This window comes from Epinephelus fuscoguttatus, linkage group LG18, assembly GCF_011397635.1.
Source record: "Epinephelus fuscoguttatus linkage group LG18, E.fuscoguttatus.final_Chr_v1".
In the NCBI taxonomy this organism is placed as follows: Eukaryota; Metazoa; Chordata; class Actinopteri; order Perciformes; family Serranidae; genus Epinephelus; species Epinephelus fuscoguttatus.
The window spans coordinates 18,362,296-18,383,390 of record NC_064769.1 but is presented as its reverse complement, the minus strand read 5'-3'; the positions used below and the strand labels follow the sequence as shown (position 1 = coordinate 18,383,390).

At 41.1% G+C, this 21,095-nt stretch overlaps 1 protein-coding gene across 4 annotated transcripts in view; it reads left to right on the top strand.

Annotated features, from left to right (window-relative positions):
• The first annotated feature begins 304 nt into the window (after positions 1–304).
• abl1 (c-abl oncogene 1, non-receptor tyrosine kinase) overlaps positions 305–21,095 on the top strand; it is a 36,994-nt gene continuing 16,203 nt past the window's right edge. For 2 of the 4 annotated variants that reach the window (XM_049604213.1, XM_049604212.1), the window contains exon 1: positions 305–681. In XM_049604213.1, coding sequence (XP_049460170.1) covers positions 555–681 — 127 coding nt within the window. In that variant the 5' untranslated portion in view covers positions 305–554. Of the gene's footprint in view, positions 682–18,902; positions 19,718–21,095 lie in introns of those variants that run through there. The other 2 variants (XM_049604215.1, XM_049604214.1) reach the window with 1 other exon arrangement.

Genomic DNA, 21,095 nt, shown 5'->3' with positions numbered 1-21,095 from the left:
TATAAGTTATCCTAGATATAACAAGGAAATGTGGTTGTATACCAAAGGAAGCACAGGTAATATAGGTTTAGGACTGTTGAAAATCAAGGAAGAGCATACTTATAGCAAGTTTAGCATAAAGTAGATTATTTGGCATAGAAAAGCATTTGGATGCACATGTTAAACCCTTACTACACTAGTGTGAGGGTGTTTGCAGTTTAAATTTCAGGATAATTCGAATAGTTTTAAAGCTGTTTTAATGCAATCATATCACTCTTGATGATTTCATCAGTGATTCTTGTTTGTTTCCCTCCTCCAGATTACTTTGAACTTCCTTTCTTTCACCTCTGAAACACTCAGGATCCATTAATGCATGATAAACAGAGACATACTGGAGTAACACGGATCTGCATAGGTGACCTGTATCACCCGTACTCCAGGAGAGGACAGGCTGAGCCAGGGAAAGGGGTTCCTGTCTTCTCCCGATCCCCTCCCAGCCTGGTGGCCAACTGTTGGACGGTGAGCAACTGAGTTCAGCTTGGAGAGTCCGGGCTGCGGCCTGGCACCCTGCCCTTATGGGGCAGCAGCCGGGGAAGTTTGTAGGGGACCAGAGGAGACCTAGTCTGCCGGCCTTCATCAAGGGTGGGAAGAGAGAGTCGTCACGCCATGGGACCCAACCCTGTAACGTTTTTGCTGTGCATGGTAAGAAAAATATTTCCTCTAAGGTTACTTTTCATCAACTGCAAATTCATCAAAATGTTAACAGTTTGTTTAATGCTATAAATTGTTTGTTTCAAGCATCATGTGCCCCCACATGCCAATGATCAAATGTTGAGACACCCTGTTCTAGTCTGTGTGCAGCATTACTTTTCAACAATGCAAATTACATAGCGAAAACAAGTACACTGGCTTGACCACAGAATGTATAGGGAACAAAGTGAATGTTATTCACTCTTGTGAAAACACCAGAGTCCAAGATGTAGAACATCTTAGGATGTGTAATTAGAAATGGCAACAGTTTACATATAGCCTCAATGCTACTGAGGTTGCATCATCGAGAATGCAGCTTGCCAGATGAATATAAGACTTGCATAACCTGAAGGAGTGAAAGTGCTGTTCATTTCACAGCATGCAATAATACATTTTAACAGCTTACAATTAAACATACCACGCATTAATAATTCAAGCAGCTCATAAAACAATGTTCTGCCATAAAATTTGACACAGAGTGAGCCTAGAGATGGTATAATGAATCTGTACCATTAGCTGTGTGATTGGCTGTCTGAGTGTGCTTCATTTTGTAATGCTGCACAACAACACACGACTTACTGCTGCTGGCAAGGCGGCCTTTAATCAAGCATGTAATGAACCGTAAACTGCAACCTGTTATAGTGCTAAATTGGGTCACTTGGTATCTCTGGCATAGTAAAATGATATACAAATGAGTTACACTCAATGTGACGGTGCAGTGAGGGCCATACACACTCTATATCAGCGTCCTACACTGGTACATCCATTGTCACATTGTTTCAAATGTTTTGAACACACTGACATACTGATTGACTTACTAATCTCTGGCACCAGTTCAAAGTAACTAAACCCCAACTCTATACTTTTGTAAAGCCTGTTATTTAAAAAAAAAGATAGGATGTTGATATGAATACTATCTGCCTTTGATTTATATTTGCTGTTATAACAGTAAATGTTAACAGAAGTAACTTCTGTGTTGGATTTTTTCCCCCATTGACTTGTGAGTACATTTACAGTTTTCACCTGGCAGTATCTAGCTGCTGATGCAGCTATCGTAACATTTATTAATATAGTGTATGTTTACTGGGACTTTTACCATGATAAGAGAGTGGCATGCTCTTGCCACCAAATATATTTTAAAAAGTTTGAAAAAGCTTTTTGTTTGTATGTTCAGAGCTTCTATTATCTGTTTCATTTACACTGAGAGTGCAATTTTAGAAGTTTATTTCAAAAATTCCACTGACGATACAAGGCAATATTATAGATTGAAGCATTATAGATGGACTAATATAACATTATGTTAATACACTCCATTTTTAAAGATGTATGGGTAATGTAATGTGTAATGTGGCAGAGCTCAACAGTTGTTCCTCCCCCTGTGATTGTACAGGATGGTGTGGAGTGTGTGCTACAGAATGCTGTAAGATATTCTGGATGTGGCAGCGAACATACAGGTTGTGTCTGAAATTAGGCTGCAGCTAACAATTACCGGGTACTTGCATTATCGATTCATCTGTAGATTGTTTTGTAAGTAAATCAGTTTGTTGTCTTGTTAATGAAATGTCAGTGGATAGTCAAAATTTTCCATAAATAGTTACTAGAGTCAAGACGATATCTTGACTTTTTTGACTGACCAACATCCCAAATAAGAGGATAGTCTGTTTACTATTGTATAAGACACAGAAAAGCAGCAAATAAGCTGGTGAATCTCTAGTAAGAACTATTTGCCCTATGTATTCAAATGATCCCACAGTGCATCTTTAGTTAACATGGCTGCCAGAGAAAAGGATACCTATAATTGTTAATGGATAATTTTGGACAGACATGGCAGGTCTATCTGTGGCAGCCACAGATAGACCTGCAATATGGCCCTGTCTGAATGAGCTAATCCCACCCATGCTGCACTCCTCAGGGAGCCTCTTCTGCCTCTGGGGAGGCCTAGCCTGCTGCTGGCACAGGGCCTCACCATGCTTTGCAAAGCAATGACCCAGCATCCACTGTATCACACTTGTTTTACCTGGTGATGTTTCTTTTCTGGCTTTTGTATTTTTCAGTCTGTGACCCTATAAAGCAGTGCATCTGTTTCCTTGTTTACCTTCCTGGTTAGAGGCTTTTGTTCTTTTTAATGCCACATCAAGTGACAATCTTTAAAACAAGCATGGCAGTAAGCAGGAAGCATGGCAGAAAGCAGTCTTATGTAGCTTCAATCATGACCCATAGAAGCAGTGGTGACATCATTGGTTACTTCACTTTTGTTTTTAGAGTCAATGGTTTGTTATTTACTAGTTTTGGCTTATGAAAGTGCCTTCATGGTGGTTTATGTCTTAATATATTGCCAAGAACAGCACAACAGAGTATAACCAAGGTGCAGGGAGGTTTGTACTAATCTCTATCATAAATCAAAACAAAAAACCTAATAGATGTTTTTGTTTGGCTTGGTCTTTTAATGAACTGCCTCAGCTTTGATTTTGACTCAGAGGGAGGTGAAGGCAATAAAATGACAAGATCTAGGGGTGAGTTTTAACATTGCTACCTCCAGTCATAAGTGGAAAAAGTATTGGGAGGTAAACAGAATATATATTAATCAGTGCAGGACAGTTTCTCATATAAAATTGCCACCAGTTCAGTAAAACAAATGCATCAGTTGAGAGATCGAGCTAAACTGTTTTGACGTTTTAAAATGATCACTTGCCATTGAACCGGATGCATGCCATGCATCCAGCTTACTGATAAGTTTACCAAATGTGTCTGTAGGGCTGTGAATGCCTTGGCAGGAATACTTTCCACTGACTCTCTAAGTCTTGCATAACACAGAGGGGGACAGGACAGGGAAGGTCAGAAAAACAGAATGAAAGCCTTTGCCGGTAAATGGATTGAATTTGGCAAAGGGTCAGTGACTTGTTTTCCCTCTCTGCCCCTTTTCCTCCTGTGATGAGCAGGTTAGACTGCGAGAGGGGATGTGAGTCATAGTGCAAGATGAGAGCAATATCAACACATGATTTTACATCCATGTGTTTTTTTTTTTCTTCTTCCTGGTGAGCCCCAGCTAGTTAACACTCGGCTAGCCAGCGCCATGCTGCTTCTCAGCAGGCAGGTTGAGACCTCTGCATGCAGCTGCCTGTGAGAGAGACGGAGGCAGTGAAGGGCAAGCAAAGACCTGTCTCTGTTCTTGGCATCTCTGTGTACTGTACAGTGGGGAGGTATGATCTCACTGGCTAGCTAGCACAGATCTTAGGGATCGTGCAGGGTAGTAAATTTCTGGAACCAAAACTTACACTGTATTTCCAGGTTTTTTTTTTCTCTGTGTGTGGTTTAGATAACTGAGTATCTCCCCAAGTTGACCATGAAAGTCGATGAATCATGGACTAGATTACAAGCTGCAGTAGGTTACCAGGCCTGTTTAAGAAACAGGTCTGAGCACAGCAGAAGAGCGTACTTGATCGCTGCTTTGTAGTCTAAATGTCTCTTGTGTATAATGTTTACTTGTAGATACAAAAATAGATCTTGGTTTGACAACGTGTGTTCAGCTGCGGTCATTGCTGATGATCAGACACTTACTTCTCCTTTGTCACCCATTATTACTGTATCTGTACACGTTCGACTGCACGTTGTCCCTGCCACACCAGTGCTAATTTTGGCTATGAAAGTTGAAAAGTAATTAAACTGAAATAAAATAATTGCAACAAAGATGGTCTAACCCTGATCAGTGTCAGAATAAGCTTTGCTTTAGTCAGAGATTCTGTTATTACACTCACTAAAGTGAAATTTGTTCCGTCAAATCTTCGCCTCCCTCCTTCCTCCCTTAATTTTAGTATGCAGGAAGTGGACTTGCTGTGTAAAAGTATTCAACGAAGGACTGATGCCTCTCATATGTTTTCCTGCCATTCCCTGAAAAGGGCTGACTGAGGAAAGAGGAAAGCAGAGTGGGATTTGGAGGTTGGAGGGTTCAAAGGAAAGAGGATCACAACAATGTTGTCTGATTTTGAGGTAGCCCAGCAATTCCTGTGCCCACATTTGTTGTTAAAGGGATACTTGCCCCCTGGTGGTTACATTTGTTTATGGGGTTAGTGTGTTGTAATGGGGTACATATCAATTGTGACCTAGATACCATTTCCATTCCAAAAGAATACTTCTTATAAGTATATGTGTCCTCATTAAGCCCCTTTGCTTTCACCTAATCTATAGTTTATCATAGAGAACGTGATAGCATGGTATAATCAGAGCTTATTTATTCAGTGTTATTTTTGTGGGTGTTTTCCGTTAAGTGTTCGGAGATAACAATGTTCCAGAGATGCAGTCCCACAACAAAAACACATTAAGATTTCTTCTCCCAAGAGAAGACTTTAATCCAACAGCAGGTTTAATCAGCTCTTATTTGCCATGTTACTAATGCAGCTGCTAGCACTGTTGCTGCTTCTTGTAAAATGCATTTCACCAGTAAAGCAGTAAAAGGCTTTTAATGTGATGCACACATTGAAAATTAGACATTGAGTTATTAAAATATAAGCTGTTAGATCCAGTGAAAGTTTAAAACCCACAAAGAGCCATATCACAGTATTGTTTTTGTGCCATTTCTGTGTGTGCGGTCAGGCTTTGCTAGAGAAGACATTAACTACGTTTACATGCACACTAATGTTCCACTTTTATTTCTAATATGACCATATTAGAAATTTGATACGGGCCATGTTCACAGCATACTCCATTTGGGTATTCCAAATAAGACCTTATTCCCAATGCAGTATTTTCTAATTAAGATATCTGGGATATGCAGGTGAGTTTTAGGAGCATTCAACAACATGTGCACAGAGCATTCAGAATATGTCTCAGCTGGGGGGTTTTTTTGTTTTTTTTTTTACCACAGTTTGCAACACAGTGCATCTTGCCTGATACTAGTCAGCTCTGTTGGTCCTCATGGATGCATTGTACACAAACCAGCTCGCCAACAGGTTAGAGATGCACACCTAATAGATAAGCCCACATTTTGTGATCAGAAGGAGAAACACACCTTCTTTTAAACACTGGGAAATACTTGGATATCAACAGGTTTTTGGATATGCACAGATATCATAACACTGACCTTTTCAAGAAGGTGGTTAGTAATGAAAGAGTAATGAAAGAGGGAGGCTGTCTTTGACCAAGTTCACCACTGATGGAACGCAGTGCACCTTTTAATGCAAACTATGCAGCAAGGTACTACATCATTATGAAATTTCAAGAGAGCAGTTTCTGTTTATTCCTCTGTTTATTCAGTCATTTGCATTTCATTAAAATGCACCTCTGTATGAAGCTTAACCTATTAGTTGTAAATCCCCACAAAACTGCGGGACCACAGGAAAACAACAACAGCTGGAAACAGTGTAAGGATTTAACAGACAGTGGTTTTGGCATGTGATTGGCTACTGATTGCCCTCATTGTTTGAAATTGTGACTACAGCCAACTTGCATTTGTAGACAACAAACGGAGAACAGTGCCAACCTGTGGTCAGCAGCCAGACGAGTTAGGTTACAGAAAATGTAGACCTCTGGCATGTTGCTTCTTGCTTGGATGGGTTTCAGTATGGGCACTACAGGGCTTCTCTTTTTACTCACAGGCTTCACCCCACAATTCTTCCCTGTTTGACGCCTGAAGGCTAGACTGGTAAAGCTTTAAGTATGTTCAAGGCACATTATAATGTGCGGCTGAAGGAAGATGACACCCCGCTTGTTCATGGTCTTTATTTGCCGTCCATGCCCCACAACATTCCCGGTTCAAGTTTGGCTAGGCATCCTTGTTGCGTGTTAGCACCCCATCTTTCTCCTCTCACTATCTGCTATCTCTCTCTCTATCTAATAATCACACTTACCACTAGCTAAGAAGATTATGGCAGCATTTAAATACATATTTGAGGCCAGCCTTGTAAACACAACAGCGATATACAATGTCATGTTAATATCTAGCTCATCTTGTGCAGCAGGCTAATGTTTCTTGATCGTGAATAATTACATATGAAGAGGCTTTAATTTTTAAGTGATTTCAGTTGATGTACTTCTAAAAATTGTAATTTGGGCCAAAGTTAGACAGTCTAACTCCTCCCCTTCTCATGTAGCCTTTCAGTGACATCATTTGACTTCTGTGTGTGTGTGTTTTTCCTGCAGCAGCTGCATTCGGCATTTACGCAGTAAGTGAATCCATTTCTCTTTTAGCCTGTCTGGCTCTTTCTTGGCTGGAACTCAAGGAATCCATACAGTCTATACACCAAATCTCCTCCCATGATCCCTGTGGGTTCTGAGGACAGGAGGAGGGGGTCTGTGTCTGTGTATGTGTGAGTGCGGGTGCATGCGTGCACACCCACGTACATACCCACGCAGCAGGCGCCTCGTAGTAATGCTCATTCAGGCCAGCTGTTAGGCCCCTGGTGGCTTGTCCTTCGCCGTGGCTGGCCATGTCTCCAGTCTAATGGGCACACACTCTCAGACACTCTCAGACACACACGCACACACAGACCCTGTGCAAGTAAAAGGACTCATCCCTTACCTAATTTGTTTACTACTTAAAGAGACAGTTCTCCTCAAAATCAAAACCACATATTTTTCCTCTCACCTGTAGTGCAGATTATTAATCTAGATTGTTTTAGTGTGCGCTGCAGAGTGTTGGAGATATCAGCCATAGAGATGTCTGCCTTCTCTTGAATATAATGGAACTAGATGGCACTTGGCTTGTGGTGCTCAAAGCGCTAAAAATACATCTGAAAAACTCAACAGCAATGTCTCTTTCCAGGAATCATGACCCAGTTACTAAAGATAATCCACAGACCTTGTTGTGCGCATTTTCATGGAGAAACTGATTTCTTTCTACCAAACTACACCTGCCAACTGCATCACATCAAAGAAAGTGTGCATCTACTCATGAAGGAGAAGCTAGGGCTTATGACAGCACAAGATGTAAACATTAATGGCATTCTCTTGGCTGAGCTGTAATGTTAGCTAGCTCAGAAGTGCGAGTGAGCTAGAAGTAGATGTAAGCTTCTCTTTGTGCGATGATACTGTTGCCAGGTGTAGTTTGGTTGATAAGTTGACTAGTTTTCCTGCAAAATTTAGCAATGATGTCTAAATGTGTCAGAAAAAGAGTGTGAGTGTGTGAGAGAGAGACGCATTTGTCCCTTGCCGGGTGACACCCTGTTAATTAGTAAGTGTTTTCCCCTCTCATCAAGTTTTGACCACCTGGAAAGGACTCCACTTTATGACCACCCCAGCTGATGACTAGTCAAAACAGCTGTGTTTATCAATCAAGGTCGTCTGTGCCTGGCAAGTTCCCTATTTTTCACTCTTGTAATTGAGATCCACAAGGCCTGAATTCGGGATATTAATATGCTGGTGCAAAAAAGTCAGACAAAGCAAGGCAAATATTTTGTCACGTCCAGCTCTGTAGTAGTACAAGTCTGAATGATAGAGTCGAGTCAGTTCACCTCAAAGACACATATGACCACGCATTTCCCACAGCAAACCAGAACCAGATTAATCTACTTTGTCTAATTACAGTCTTGTCTACACAGGAGTGGTTTACAGTAGGAGGCACAGTAATGATGATTTAAGACCTGGATTAATGACAATTTAGGTTTAGTCAGATCTCACAGTCTGAGATGAGGAGATTTAACATCACCCGTATTTCTGTTGAATTGTGCTAGGTTTTCAGAACATTGTAGGCTAGGACTGGAATGGAAAGATGCCTGTATACAAGGTGTCTGTCTGCAGTATTTTACATTGATAAAAGATAATTCTTGTTCCTGCTGTTAATAGCATAGTCCACAGGAGACATTTTGGTTTGCCATAGTAGGTAAAGCACAGGTGTTACCAACAACAAAGGCCCTGTTTTATCCAAACGTCCCAGTTAGCTGTGACAGTGAGCCAGTGTGCACATTACCAAGACCCTGAAACTGAAACAGCTAAATGGAATTCAGCTGTTGTTAATTTTATTAATCACACCTGTGTCCTCTCTACTGTGCAATGTCAAAATGCTGTTCATGAACAAGGCCTATTATGTAGTAACTTATCTGATCACGAGTATGAACATATCAATAGATTTCTGGCTTACAGCCTCTTCTTCATCCTCTGCCTCTTGAGCCGGTCCGCTCTGTTTTCTAGTGAATCACTTGTGTGTAATCTGTTGCACCAGAGGTGTGTTGAGTAATATCGCCTATTTTACACAGGGAAAAATGGAGGGAGAGAGGGAGTTGAACACAGGGCAAGCCGCAGCAGTGGAGTGAAGAATGTGACCTCTTGTGCATTCCTCCCTCAAATAACTGGTGCAATCCCCCTCCCTCCCTTCATTCCCCCTTTCCTTTCTTTCTTTTCTTTTTCTCCCTTCCTCTTTTTGTCGCTCTCTCCTTCCTGTCGTCTCTGTTTCTTAGTCTTGGTCTCGTTCAAGGTTTTTATTGAGTGGATTTTACATTTCACAGAGCATTTTATAGACATGGACAACAATAGCAAAAATGAGCAATGGGCTAAATTGAATTATAAGTGAACAGAACATAAGCAGCAAGCATTAGTAACAGTGTATCAGCTTTCATAGGGTAGAGGTTTAGAGTATAAGCACATTGTTTTAAGCTATATAGTTACTTGGGTCTGTGTTGTTCATTTTTTAATAGTTAACTGCTATCCTCAGCTATTTCCGTCATGTACGACAGGGTTGGCCTCTTCATATTATGTTAAGGACGGTTGATATTTAGCCACCCTGTGTTTGCTTTCAAGCTGCAGCCTGTTGATAGCTGCAGTGTGACAAAACAAATGTAGTTGGTGTGCATGAAATGATTCGTACACTAAGATACCTGTCCTTGGTTAGTCCATAAAATTTTAAACTATGCACCATACATTTCTTTTTTTGAGTTTCAGAAGGGCAAATCTTTATTTTGAAAATTTGCAGATGCACTTTCCACTCATATTGTAGACTGTTCTCTCAGAGCTGAGTTTACAACAGCCATTTATCCCTTACGGAAATGTAATATATGTACATATATTGAATTCCATATATCAGTGGTTCCCAACTGGTGCAGCCACGGGGTCCAGATTTCTCCTAAGTCATTAATTTACGGTCCACACAATTTAATATACTCAGCATCAAACTTGCATTTGGCCATATGGTTGAGGTAGTTTTCTGTCTCTGTCAAGTAGCTGTCCTTTACTTTTACTCAATGTATGGCAAGTATAAAGTGTGTTTTTTGCAAAGTTGACACGTTCGCGAGTCATTTGCGGTCCATTTTTTGACATTTATGTCATATATATGATTGTTTATACATAGAACATATATGTACAAATGTGACAGGCTGGACTGGAGTGGTCACATGGAGGCGGTGCACAAGAGGGGTCAGAGCCGACTTTACTTTTTGAGAAGGCTTAGATCTAACATCTGCCGACCCCTGTTGTGCACCGTCTACCATACAGTGATGGCCAGCACCCTTTTTTCGCTGTGGCGTGCTGGGGAGATGGTGCCCGTATGTCAGACAAAAATAAACTGGACAAAATGATCAGGAAAGCCAGCTCCATCACTGGAGCCGAGCTGGATACAGTGCAGCGGGTTGGAGAGAAACACTCTCTCAAAAAATTGAGAGCAATCATCTCCAACCCCTCACACCTCCGTCATGCCCTGGGGGTTATTAATCGGAGCACCTTCTCCCACAGGCTGAAGGCGCCAAGGTGCAGGACTGAGCGCTACAGGAGGTCCTTCATTCCGGCTAATTATTTATTTATTTATTTATTTATCACCTGGTATGTCTGTGGTATTGTGGATATTTGATCATCAATTACTTTAAACTACCATGCCTGGTATTTTAGTATTAGTGATTTTTTTCTGTGGTGCATTGAATAAGTATTGTGTTGTCTTTTTGGTTGCATGTTGTTGTGGCATTGCTGCAGCAACAAATCAATTTCCTGGAAAGGATCAGTAAAGTTGATTTGATTTGATTAATATACAAATACATAATAATACAAACATACATGTCCACCATATTATATGCATATATGACATATTTCCATGTGTAGGTAATGGGATCTATGTATGTCACATCCTTTTAAAGCTAATTTTACATGTAAAAAACTTGAATATATAAGCTACATATTTTTGCTATATATGTGGGGTATATAAATTTCATTCATGAAAACATGGTGTACACATATAAGTTAAAGCTATAGTACGTAACTTCTGTCACCCCCCCAGCGGGTAATGCGTTATTACAACAAATGAGCCGGCACTTCCATGTACACAGAATAACACTTGCCTCACACCATGTACACAACGCTACACAACGTGGCGAACACCAGGCTGCTAACATTACATTACGTTCATATCACCATTTCCAAGAATATAATAAAGTACTAGGTCCAGTACATGTAACAGCAACACATACAACTCATAATATAATTATAAACCAAGTCACTTACTTATCCAACAGCAGCAGGGCAACATCCGTGTCTGCCCTCAGCCCAATTTCTTCCTTCAGGGCTCTCCACCTAGGAAAAGCAACGACAGTACAAATCCTTGTTTGCCTTCTCTGTCGGTTTCTTTCCCTTCTTGTTGTGAGGTAAAACACGGCATTTCCTGTGCGCCAGCGCGGGAATCTCGCCAGTCGACTTGAAACTAAAAATGATATATATTGAAAAATACCGCGAGATGTTAGAGGAGCCGATCGGCTTAATCAGCATTGTGTCATCTCCTCTAGTAGTGGCTTGCGTGAAACGGACATTTACGGACATGTAGAAGTTACGCACTATAGATTTAAATCTAAAGTACATTTTCCTTATGTCTGTCTCATATATGTTCTTGCATTGATGTAACATAATGGCAGTGCACCATATCTGACACAGTTGTTATATCTTACATTTAAGCCAGAAAATTTTGAAATCTTTAAAATGAATTTTATTGCTTTTATGAAATGCTAAAATTGAGAAATTTCAGCAGCTTGTAAAGAAGTTGATATGAAGGGTTAAAAACTCCCACGAAATCACGAAGGCAGAGACAACAGCTTAAACCAAAGTTTTTTCCATGTACGTAAGGTACACAGTGTTTTGCACAGAACAATTGAAAGTGTAAGCATGTCGGTTTAGGACAAACAGTCCTGGTGAGTCTTTGACTCTCACCCTGGTTTTTGTTATTTGGATTCACTTCACTGTCTGCAACAGTATATGTTATGAAATCTGGGCTTGCGATAGCCCAGTTTCTGACAAGAAAATGATCTACTGAAATGTCCTTGTGTGTGCTGGACACTTGTGTATCAGTCACTAAGTCAGATTTTCTATACTGATAGATTGCTTAAAATTAGGTTGGCTTGTTGTAATGTTAGTTATGTGGGCATTCATTGTTGTCTTCCAGTCAGAACAGTGAGACCATGAGCATGAGCACTTCCTTTTCTTCTTTTTGCTGGTTATCCCTTCATTGTCCACACACACATACAATACACACAATACTCACGCATGCCGAGAACCTCCAACTTGGGTTAGGAATGCAGAGTGGCACTTCTTCGCCACCCAGGTCCACACACACTCACATACAGAAAAAAACACCCCCTGTTCCCCTCTCCATGCCTGAGCAGGCAGCCCCAGCTCCAGACACAGCTGTTGTTTTCTCTGCAGACAACCTGCTACCTAGGATGCCAGCTCTGAGTTTTTGTAAAAATTTCAGCCATTTATGGGCCCTCTCGGTCAGAGAGCCTCCCCATGCAGATTACAGGATAAAATGGGGGCATGATTTGAGGGCATTTGCCTTCCTCTTGAGAAAGGCCTTATATGAGGTTGATTTTGCTGACGGTGTCCCTGTATCTAGAGATCTATATTTTGTAAAATATTTTAAAAATTTGATTTGAGCAGGAATGAATAAAATCCTTTCCACTAATGCATCGTCTGGCCACTTACATTATTGTCTGGTTTGCTTTTCCCTCCTCACCAGTCCAGGCCATACAGTACTGGTATGCTGTCCTGTCCCTTTGTGTTGTGTTAAGCTCCTCTTCATAGCGCTATAAGAGGAGGCCTGCTATGCTTGCTGCATCTGGATCCACTTAGACACAAAGAAGAGCCCGAGCAGCTCCACTGCTGCAGCCCGAGAGCCTCAAAGCCAGAGTCACCCTTCTATGTATCTGTTTCTGTTTTTACCCCAATGGGCATACAGACAAATGGGGTCTTTCCCCAGGCGTCTAGATAACATCTCAAAGACATTTAAGGTTAAGAGTCTTTAAAAACACACTCTCTGCCCTGTTTACTGTCTGTCTCCTCTTATTAAGGTGCCGTCTTTTTGTGCTTTTGAGCTGATAAATTAGACCCAAAGTAATGGAAGAAGTTTAAGTTCTAGCTTTCTCTTTCTCGCTGTAGCATTGCAAACCTCCCACTCATATGTACACACGCTCCCTTTTCTTTTCTGCTTTCTCTCTCCCTCCTGAAAGAGTTTGGCTCCCCGAGTCTGCACACTCATAAAACAATGGAATATAAAAAGTTGTGCTTTCATTCCAGCACACTGGGTCAAATTGAGTAGTTTAGCTAAAATCTGAAAATGACTGGATTAGCACCCACTCCTCTCCCCACACACACACAAAGAAACACAGGTTTCTGAGTAGAACCCATTTGTCTGGACTTTCTTAATTTTCATAGACCTTTTCAACACGACGATTAGCGCAGCATTGTATCCCTGTCAAGTAATGAATAGTTGTGTGCATTCAATCTGGCTTTCTGTTTGCTCAAAGTATGAAATTTTAACTCTGGGCTAGCATGCATACGTTTCTATTCTCCGAAGGTTTGCATATTTTTGGCTCCACATAGTTTCGTCTGGGCCTACAGCAGTCTATCGTGTGGAGAAATGAGCAAAGGCCCTGCTTAGTCACCTGGTTTGTGTTGCCCTATTTTGTGTCTGTCATCATGATAAAATGGTTCCTCCTGTCCCATTCCAATAGGTCGGCGGGGTTTAACTCCCTCCGTCTCTGCTCTGTGTGCTAGCAGGCCCGTCTGTATTGAAGATGGCTGTAAAGCTGAGCTGACAGTGGACTGTTAACGGGTCACCTCAAATGAGAGGGATTTGGCTGGAGAGAGAACGAGTTTGTGTGTGAGCAGATACACGAGAGCATGCAAATAAAGTGGAATTCATCATAAAATGTGTTTAATGACCTTTGGGTCAGTTTCACTGTTTCCATGTAAAATACACTGGGGAAAACAGCTTCTAACAAGCCCAGAGAGAATAAATATAAAGGCTGTTGTTTGGCTTTTGTTCTCTGTGTGCATATGGTAGTTTTTCTGCACATCAGAAGCCTTGGAAAATATTTTAATTTGCTTGCAAGTTTGCTTATGAACTTCTGTATGTTTAGTTTCACTGTTGTCCACATTGATAATTTATCACCACAGTCTGATGCTAGAGACCTTAACCTTGAACCAGAGCAGCCATTGATTTGTCCTCAAGTGTCCACTCTCCCTGTGGAACATACCAAGTGGAGAATTACGTGGAACTCTAAACCCCTTAACCTCATATGCCAGTCTACACAACTCAGACACTCTGACTGCATTCTCCTGAAGGCCCAGAGTAAACAGCCACATGCGCGCGCACACACACACACACACACACACACACACACACACACACACACACACACACACATCCACACACCACATTCATACCTTGTTCTTGAGTGTCTGATATTTAAGTACTCTTGGCTGTGACTGTGAAGCAATACAGTGGAACGATGAACCATGTGCTGGAACCTACGCAGCTTCATCTCTCTCCCTGTCTCCTACTCTTATCCTCCTCTGTAATTAGAAAGCTTACTCGGTTTAAACGTGTAATAACTCATGGTCCGTGACTTAGATGGACAGGACCTATGCCAAGTGTTTCCTGGTATATATTTCTAAAATTGTGAGACTGTGTGATTGTGTTTGTGTGTGCCCTCATGTGGAGTGGGTAAGACAGGAATCAGGCAGTCCTCAAATATCTTTGTAGTCACAATAACTGATTCTTTGGTACCAAGTCGATGCCAAAATTTTGAAAATGTGATAGTGCTTGTTTTTCTCCAGTACAAAAGCTGCCCGGGATGCACATCTTGCGGACCAGACAGGGCAACATACACACCTACAAGTGTTCAAGTCTAACATTAAACGCCGAAGGAAGAAGAATGCCTTCCAGGACAGAACAATAACACATTGAAGATGGTGATAAGTGCAGTTGCAATTACAGCTCTCCCTTGACTTGTCAAAAAAGAAACATTTTTTCCTGTGGCCTTCGTATGTTTTGAATGCTTTTTAATGGGAGCATTGCGTATTTACGCTATGCTACAAAAAATTAGCTGCAAGATGAGTTGCAGAGCGCGTTGCAAAATGTTTAAAGCAGATATCAGTAGCAGTTAATCATGTAATGGTATGAATTAGGGCTTGGTGACATGGAGAAAATCAAATATCAAAAATGTTCTTGACCAAATACCTCGATATTGATATTGTAATAATACTGCAGGGTTGACAATTGGTGCTTTCACAATTTACACAATGAGATTTTTCTGATAAGTAATGTGGATATAATGACCAAGTGGTTAGAGTTGATGGTTCCCATCTTCTACTGTAATGCAGCCGATATGAAAAAAATCTGAGGCGATATCTAGTCTCAAGATATTGATATAATATTGATCCACTGGGCAGCCCTAGTATTAATTTTTGAGCTGCATTTTTGCTCAGCGAATTCTGGTTCCAAATAAATAATTTAGCGTAAAAATAATGCCTGTGTCATATTGATAATTAGGATTTGAAATATGATGTAACATATAGATTCATGTCAACATCTGAATGCTGTAACACTAGTATAGTTTCAGTCGTAGTGCAGTTGCTGCCTCAGAATTTGGGAATACAACCTGCTCTCTCTGCAGAAAGATTTAAAGAACTGAATTGGGAAAAGCAGGAGGGGGGGTATATGAGAGGAAAAGGGCCAAAATCCATCCCGTGGGTGGATGTACGTCAGCTAACTGTTAACATACACGGCCCGGATTATAAAACGCGAGCGAGCGATTCTCCTATGAGCTCACTGCCAAACAATGTGCTTCATGTTTCTCCATCTGCAACCTTTTTTCCTCTTTCCCTCTCCATTTTTTATAGCCCCTCTCCTCTTCCCTTCATCCTCTCATCTCCACAACACTTTGTGACTGCGGTAAGTTAATGGGCCTTTCTCAGAGTTTGAGGAAGCCTGCATTTCTTCTTAATTGGTATTTGGGGTGGTGCATGAGAGGAACACAAATGTTTGCCATACCAGCACTGCAGCGATGATGCAGGGCCTGGTGCCATGTGACTGGATGTTCAGGGTATTGAGGTCATTACATGCAAAGCGACCAAGACTTTCGCCATGTTAAAGAATATCTGTAGCTGCTAACGAGAGCATCTCTGCCTACCTAAAACAAGTATACAATAACTTTAGGTATCAAGACTTAAAGATGTGGATGTGTAGTGTTGTTTGGATTCCTCCCAGTTCAAAATCTTGACTTCTGACTATTGGTCGGGGAAACAGTCTGACAACTTCATGAGGGCGCCTTTTCTGAACTCCTGCGCCTTTTCACAATTAAAGGACTCTTCTGACTGTCAGATGTGACCTATGAAGCAAGCATAATGAGGCACATTAAATGAACCCTTGGTGATACACGCCCAGCCATTAGCAAACTTGCTCATAAACGTAGTTAATAATAGGCTACATCTCCTCTGACAGACATCACCTTATCTTTATTCTTTTTTAAGGCTTTATTTTTAGTGTTTTTTTTTTTTTCATTTATTAGACAAGACACTTTCATAAGCTATTATCATAAGGTGTACATGTACAGGAATACAAAGAACAGTGGAAGGAAAAGAAAGAGAAACACACAAAACAAAACAAAACAGAAAGCAAACTAACAAAAAAAATGCATCATAGTGTATTTAAGCACAGATAGGATCATTTATAGGTAGACAATTCACATAGTTTATTCATGACTCCCAGATTTTATTAAATCTCTTAATGGAGGGTGCATCTGATTTTTTTCCAGGTTCGTGCTCTGCATCACATCTTTGATCCACTGGCTGTGTGATGGAGGGGTTACATCCTGCCATATAAATAGAACTGAGTGTGTAGCTAATAGGAAAAGGCACTGACCTTCTGTAATTGAGCAGGCAGACTGGAATCATCTGGAACTGAGAATATACAAAAACAGTAATTGTCTGGGGATTTTTATTCTCCTCTCCTCGTATTTCTCATTGTCTTATATGTCGCACATGTATCAGTTTTGTCTTCAGACACGTTTGTTTATTGTTCTTTTTCCTTACTCACCAAGTTGACCAGTAAAACTATCCCCCAGCAGTATTTGCAAACTGGGCTTTCTGGTTAACATAAAATGTCTGTTAGTCAGCTACAGACATAGATTAAGACTCAGATGTCACTGCTCTCACTCATGTTATAAGATGGAAACAAAAGCTGTTAAAGCCATTGTGCATTGTATGTTTTCCTGTAACGGCATATTTTTAGTCAGGGCCTCTGCTCCCTTATTGGAAATTCCAGTGACCAGGTCAGCCAGTTAACTGGTTTGCACTCATGCTACGTGCTATGGTGTCATCAGGCCGGCTTCCCACCAGTATGTAATCACCCACTCGACTGGGTTTCTTATCTCTAGAATGATGTTTGTCGTTTCAATGGAAAAATATTTGCCAGATATAGTCAGTGGATTACAGCTGCTCTTTTGTGGTTTCAGTCTGTAGCATAATGACTAGACAGTCTTTTTAGCCCAGATAACATGAGTGGACAAAATAACAGAAATGCACAACAATATCCTGCTTAAAAGTAGATTGCACCTATGAATTGTTAAAGAGTTTGATAATATATCCGACAAAAACATAAGTGAACAAAAACACTGTGTTGCTTGGCTGCTTTTGAATTGCAGTCAATCGAATGAGTGGTAATGATGGTCCCCATCCTCTGCAAATGGCGTACAACAGTGTAGTACTGTGTACAGTGTCAATATCAGGCCATCGGTGAGTGTATGTCCCTAGTTTTTGCGGTGTGCCCTTATTGGCCCTTGTTGGCCCTTGTCAGTCCTTTTTCTGGCCGGTTCCGTATGTTGAGTCGGCATAGGCCTCAGTGCACGAGAAAAAAAATGGAAATGAGGAAAGTAAACAAACGCCTTAATTCAAGAGGGAGTGAGATTGAAACAAATTTGTGGTGTTGTTAATGTGCTAATAGCCTAAGTAGCACCTTTAATCCACCCTGTTGGTCTTCCAGCTTCCCTTTTTTATTGACAAATACAGACTATCGCCACCTTTTGGTATGGAGAGTTATTTCCTCTCATGCAGGCACATAATGTGCATGCAAGCTGGATGTTGGCTCTAGTCTTTGAGGTGTGGTCAGTGCAACTTTTTGGCCGAGAGACAGGCAACGTGAGGCAATGAAACAGTTGGCTTTCGTCGCCGCTAGTTCTTTGATGACAGTTTGGTGTGTCTAGGCCTTTAGAGGAAAATAGGTGCATCTGTATTCAGCTAAGAAGTGTGCATTGTTGAGTTAAGTCAGACTTTTTTTGACAGTTGCCATCAACATTCTCAGATGCATTTCAAGGCACAGCTGTAGTGACATTTTCTGTCTTTTCAATGGATTTACTTGCAATCGATTTAGTTCATAAGTATGACTTAACCTCTGAGTCAGTTGTGCATCACAATACTTTGAGACAGCAGAGAAAAGACAGAAAAGAGATTTCAAAAAAAGTTGTGTCGCAAGACAGCTTGGCTTCTGCCAAGGATTATTTGTTCCTTCCAGATATGGCCAAGCCACGACTGCTCTCTGAAATCACATGGTCAGACATGTTTCTGTAAAGATCAAAAGATAAAGGTTCTCATTTTAATAAATTCAAATATGGTGCTGCTTACTTTATTTCCATTTGAAATAGCCTATGGCAAATAAGTCTGTTTGAGTTGTGTTTGATGTCCAGAGTAGACTGCTGAAGGTTATACTGTTCTGTCTGTTCTTGACTGAGAGCTTTAGCTTTGTCTTAAACAACGCAGCCCTGTTTCCAGAACTGAGTCTTCAACCTGTAAACATTTTAGAATGATGAGAGGGAAAAAGCATGGTCAAAAAGAAGAGAGAGCGGCAGTGGGACAGTCAGAGGGGGGAGGGTTGGTTAAAACGTTGGAGGAGGAGCTTCTTGTAATCATCTCATGACTTCAACAGAAGGGAAGAGGAGCTATTCAAGGTCTGAACTCAACCTAAACTTCACAGTTTTGAAATCAGGCAGCTTTTGTCCCATCCGTTCTCATCAATTTAGGGTGCTGATGTGCTGTTGTTTGTATTCTTGGTGAGTCCTGTGTGTGTATGTGTGTGTGGCGGTCTCTCCCTCTCATTGTGTGTTTGCTGCTGGAGGTGGGAGGGCTCAGCTGATGTCATTGAGTGCAGCAGGCTGAGCCTGAAAGAGGCCCTTTGTTGGCAGCTGTAGCACGAGTAGTCCCTGTGCCTCAGACACACACACTCACACAGGGGACAGGACAGAGGAATGGCACCGCTCAGACTGCCCTACTGCCCACTCATCTGACACATCTACAGGTCTAGCAAGCTCTTGGACCAAATCTGTGCTTTTGGATAGTTGTTGTATCTCACAAAAAGTGGAGCTAACCAAAAGCAAAAAAGCAAAAGAGGGAAAAAAACATGGAGACGCTCAGAAGAGAAAGTTGATAGACTTTGCCGGACAGTGGACTCTGCCTTTCTGTTTCGAAAAGGAGTGAGGATTTACACCAGCGAAAAGGACCAAGGAAAAGAAAACCAGTATATTTTATCACCTATTTTGGCTTCTCCTTTTGTCAGTTTTTTTCCTGTGTTTGAACTTTTCTCCTGTTGGACACATGTAGAGGGGAAACGTTCAAGAGACGCCTGATTTAAACAAGCAACAACATTTTCAAGCGGGAAGGGAAAGAAAGCAAATGAAAATGTTGGAGATATGCCTGAAATTGGTGGGGTGTAAATCTAAGAAAGGCCTCTCGTCCTCCTCCAGCTGTTACTTGGAAGGTAAGAACACTTTTTGTCATGGCTGTAGTGTTGTCGTTTAACTTAGGCTGTGAAGTTTTTAAGTTTACTTTGGAAAATAAAAGTAGAGACATCACAATAAAAAAAAAAAAGGTAGGGGCTTAAGAGACACAGGGAAAGGGATAAAAGAAGAAGTATCACAGTGTAAAGGCTCAACAATGATTTCTGCACTGTGGAAACAGAGGAATGGGGAGGGGAGAGCAGAGAGTAAGCACAGGGGAGGGTGAGGGAGGCCAGACACACTGGCTAGCTGAAGAGGAAAGAAGTGGAAAAAGAGACGGAGAAGAGAATACAAGGAAATCTGACTCCCGGTCCTGTCCCACTTAACTTTGTTTATGAGGAGAGGGGATCTAATCTCAGTCTGCGCTCCCCTTTTCAGTTCTCTGCTATGTACCAGGACTTGGATCATGTTCACTGCTTCTGTAATGATTTTAAAAGATAATAGATCTATATATTTGACTCACTCTTTGTAGTGTGCAGCCGAGCGATTACTTATTTTCCATTACTTCTAATTACACAGTTCTGGTCACACTTAAAGTGGGTAATTGATTTGCCCATGATGTATGCAGGCGACATAAGGGGAGTTTGAAGAAATCCAGGGCACATCGAGTCTGTACACGATCAACACAGTAATTGATTGGCAATGGAAGACTCAGTGAAGTCTTGTGTGTGCCAAAGATTGCGCAACCAAATGATTTAATAGTTAATAGTCATGGTACGCTCCCCACTGAAGTGGATGACAGTGATAAAGAGTCTCTAATTTCCAGACCATATGGTACAAGGCACAGCAAACCTCACGCTGAGATGTTCCACCCCACATTAAACTTTTTTGACCTGAACTGTTTCATTAGAGGTGGAGGCCTCGTTTGTATTTTTCTCCCAAGTAGTAAGCAATTTGACATCATTAGAATGAAGATAGTTCATGAACTTAATGGCAGGAAAGTGCAATTTTAATATTTTATGACACCTTGTATAAGTTATTCTGAATGATGAAAATGGTGGTTCTGACGTGTTTAGTTTCTTTATTATCTCCTGCTTTTTTCCACCTGGCTCTGGTCTCAACATCCTCTCATTAATATGAAATCTCCTGCAGAGGATACAGCCATATCAGATGTATGATCTGAATCTGTTCCCCTTGCTCTCTCCACAACCTCCCACTCAGGAGATGACAGGTGATGCAAAAGAAATATGTAAGCTAGAGATTTTTCCTCTCTCATTCCTTTAGAAGTATGTGGGTTAAAACTTGGGTCAACTTCATGGAAAAGAGGACCACATACATTCATGGTTTTGGACAGAGATATTCCAAAAACGATACCAGTATCGGAAATATCTCTGATAGTGCCTAAAATGCTGGATCGGA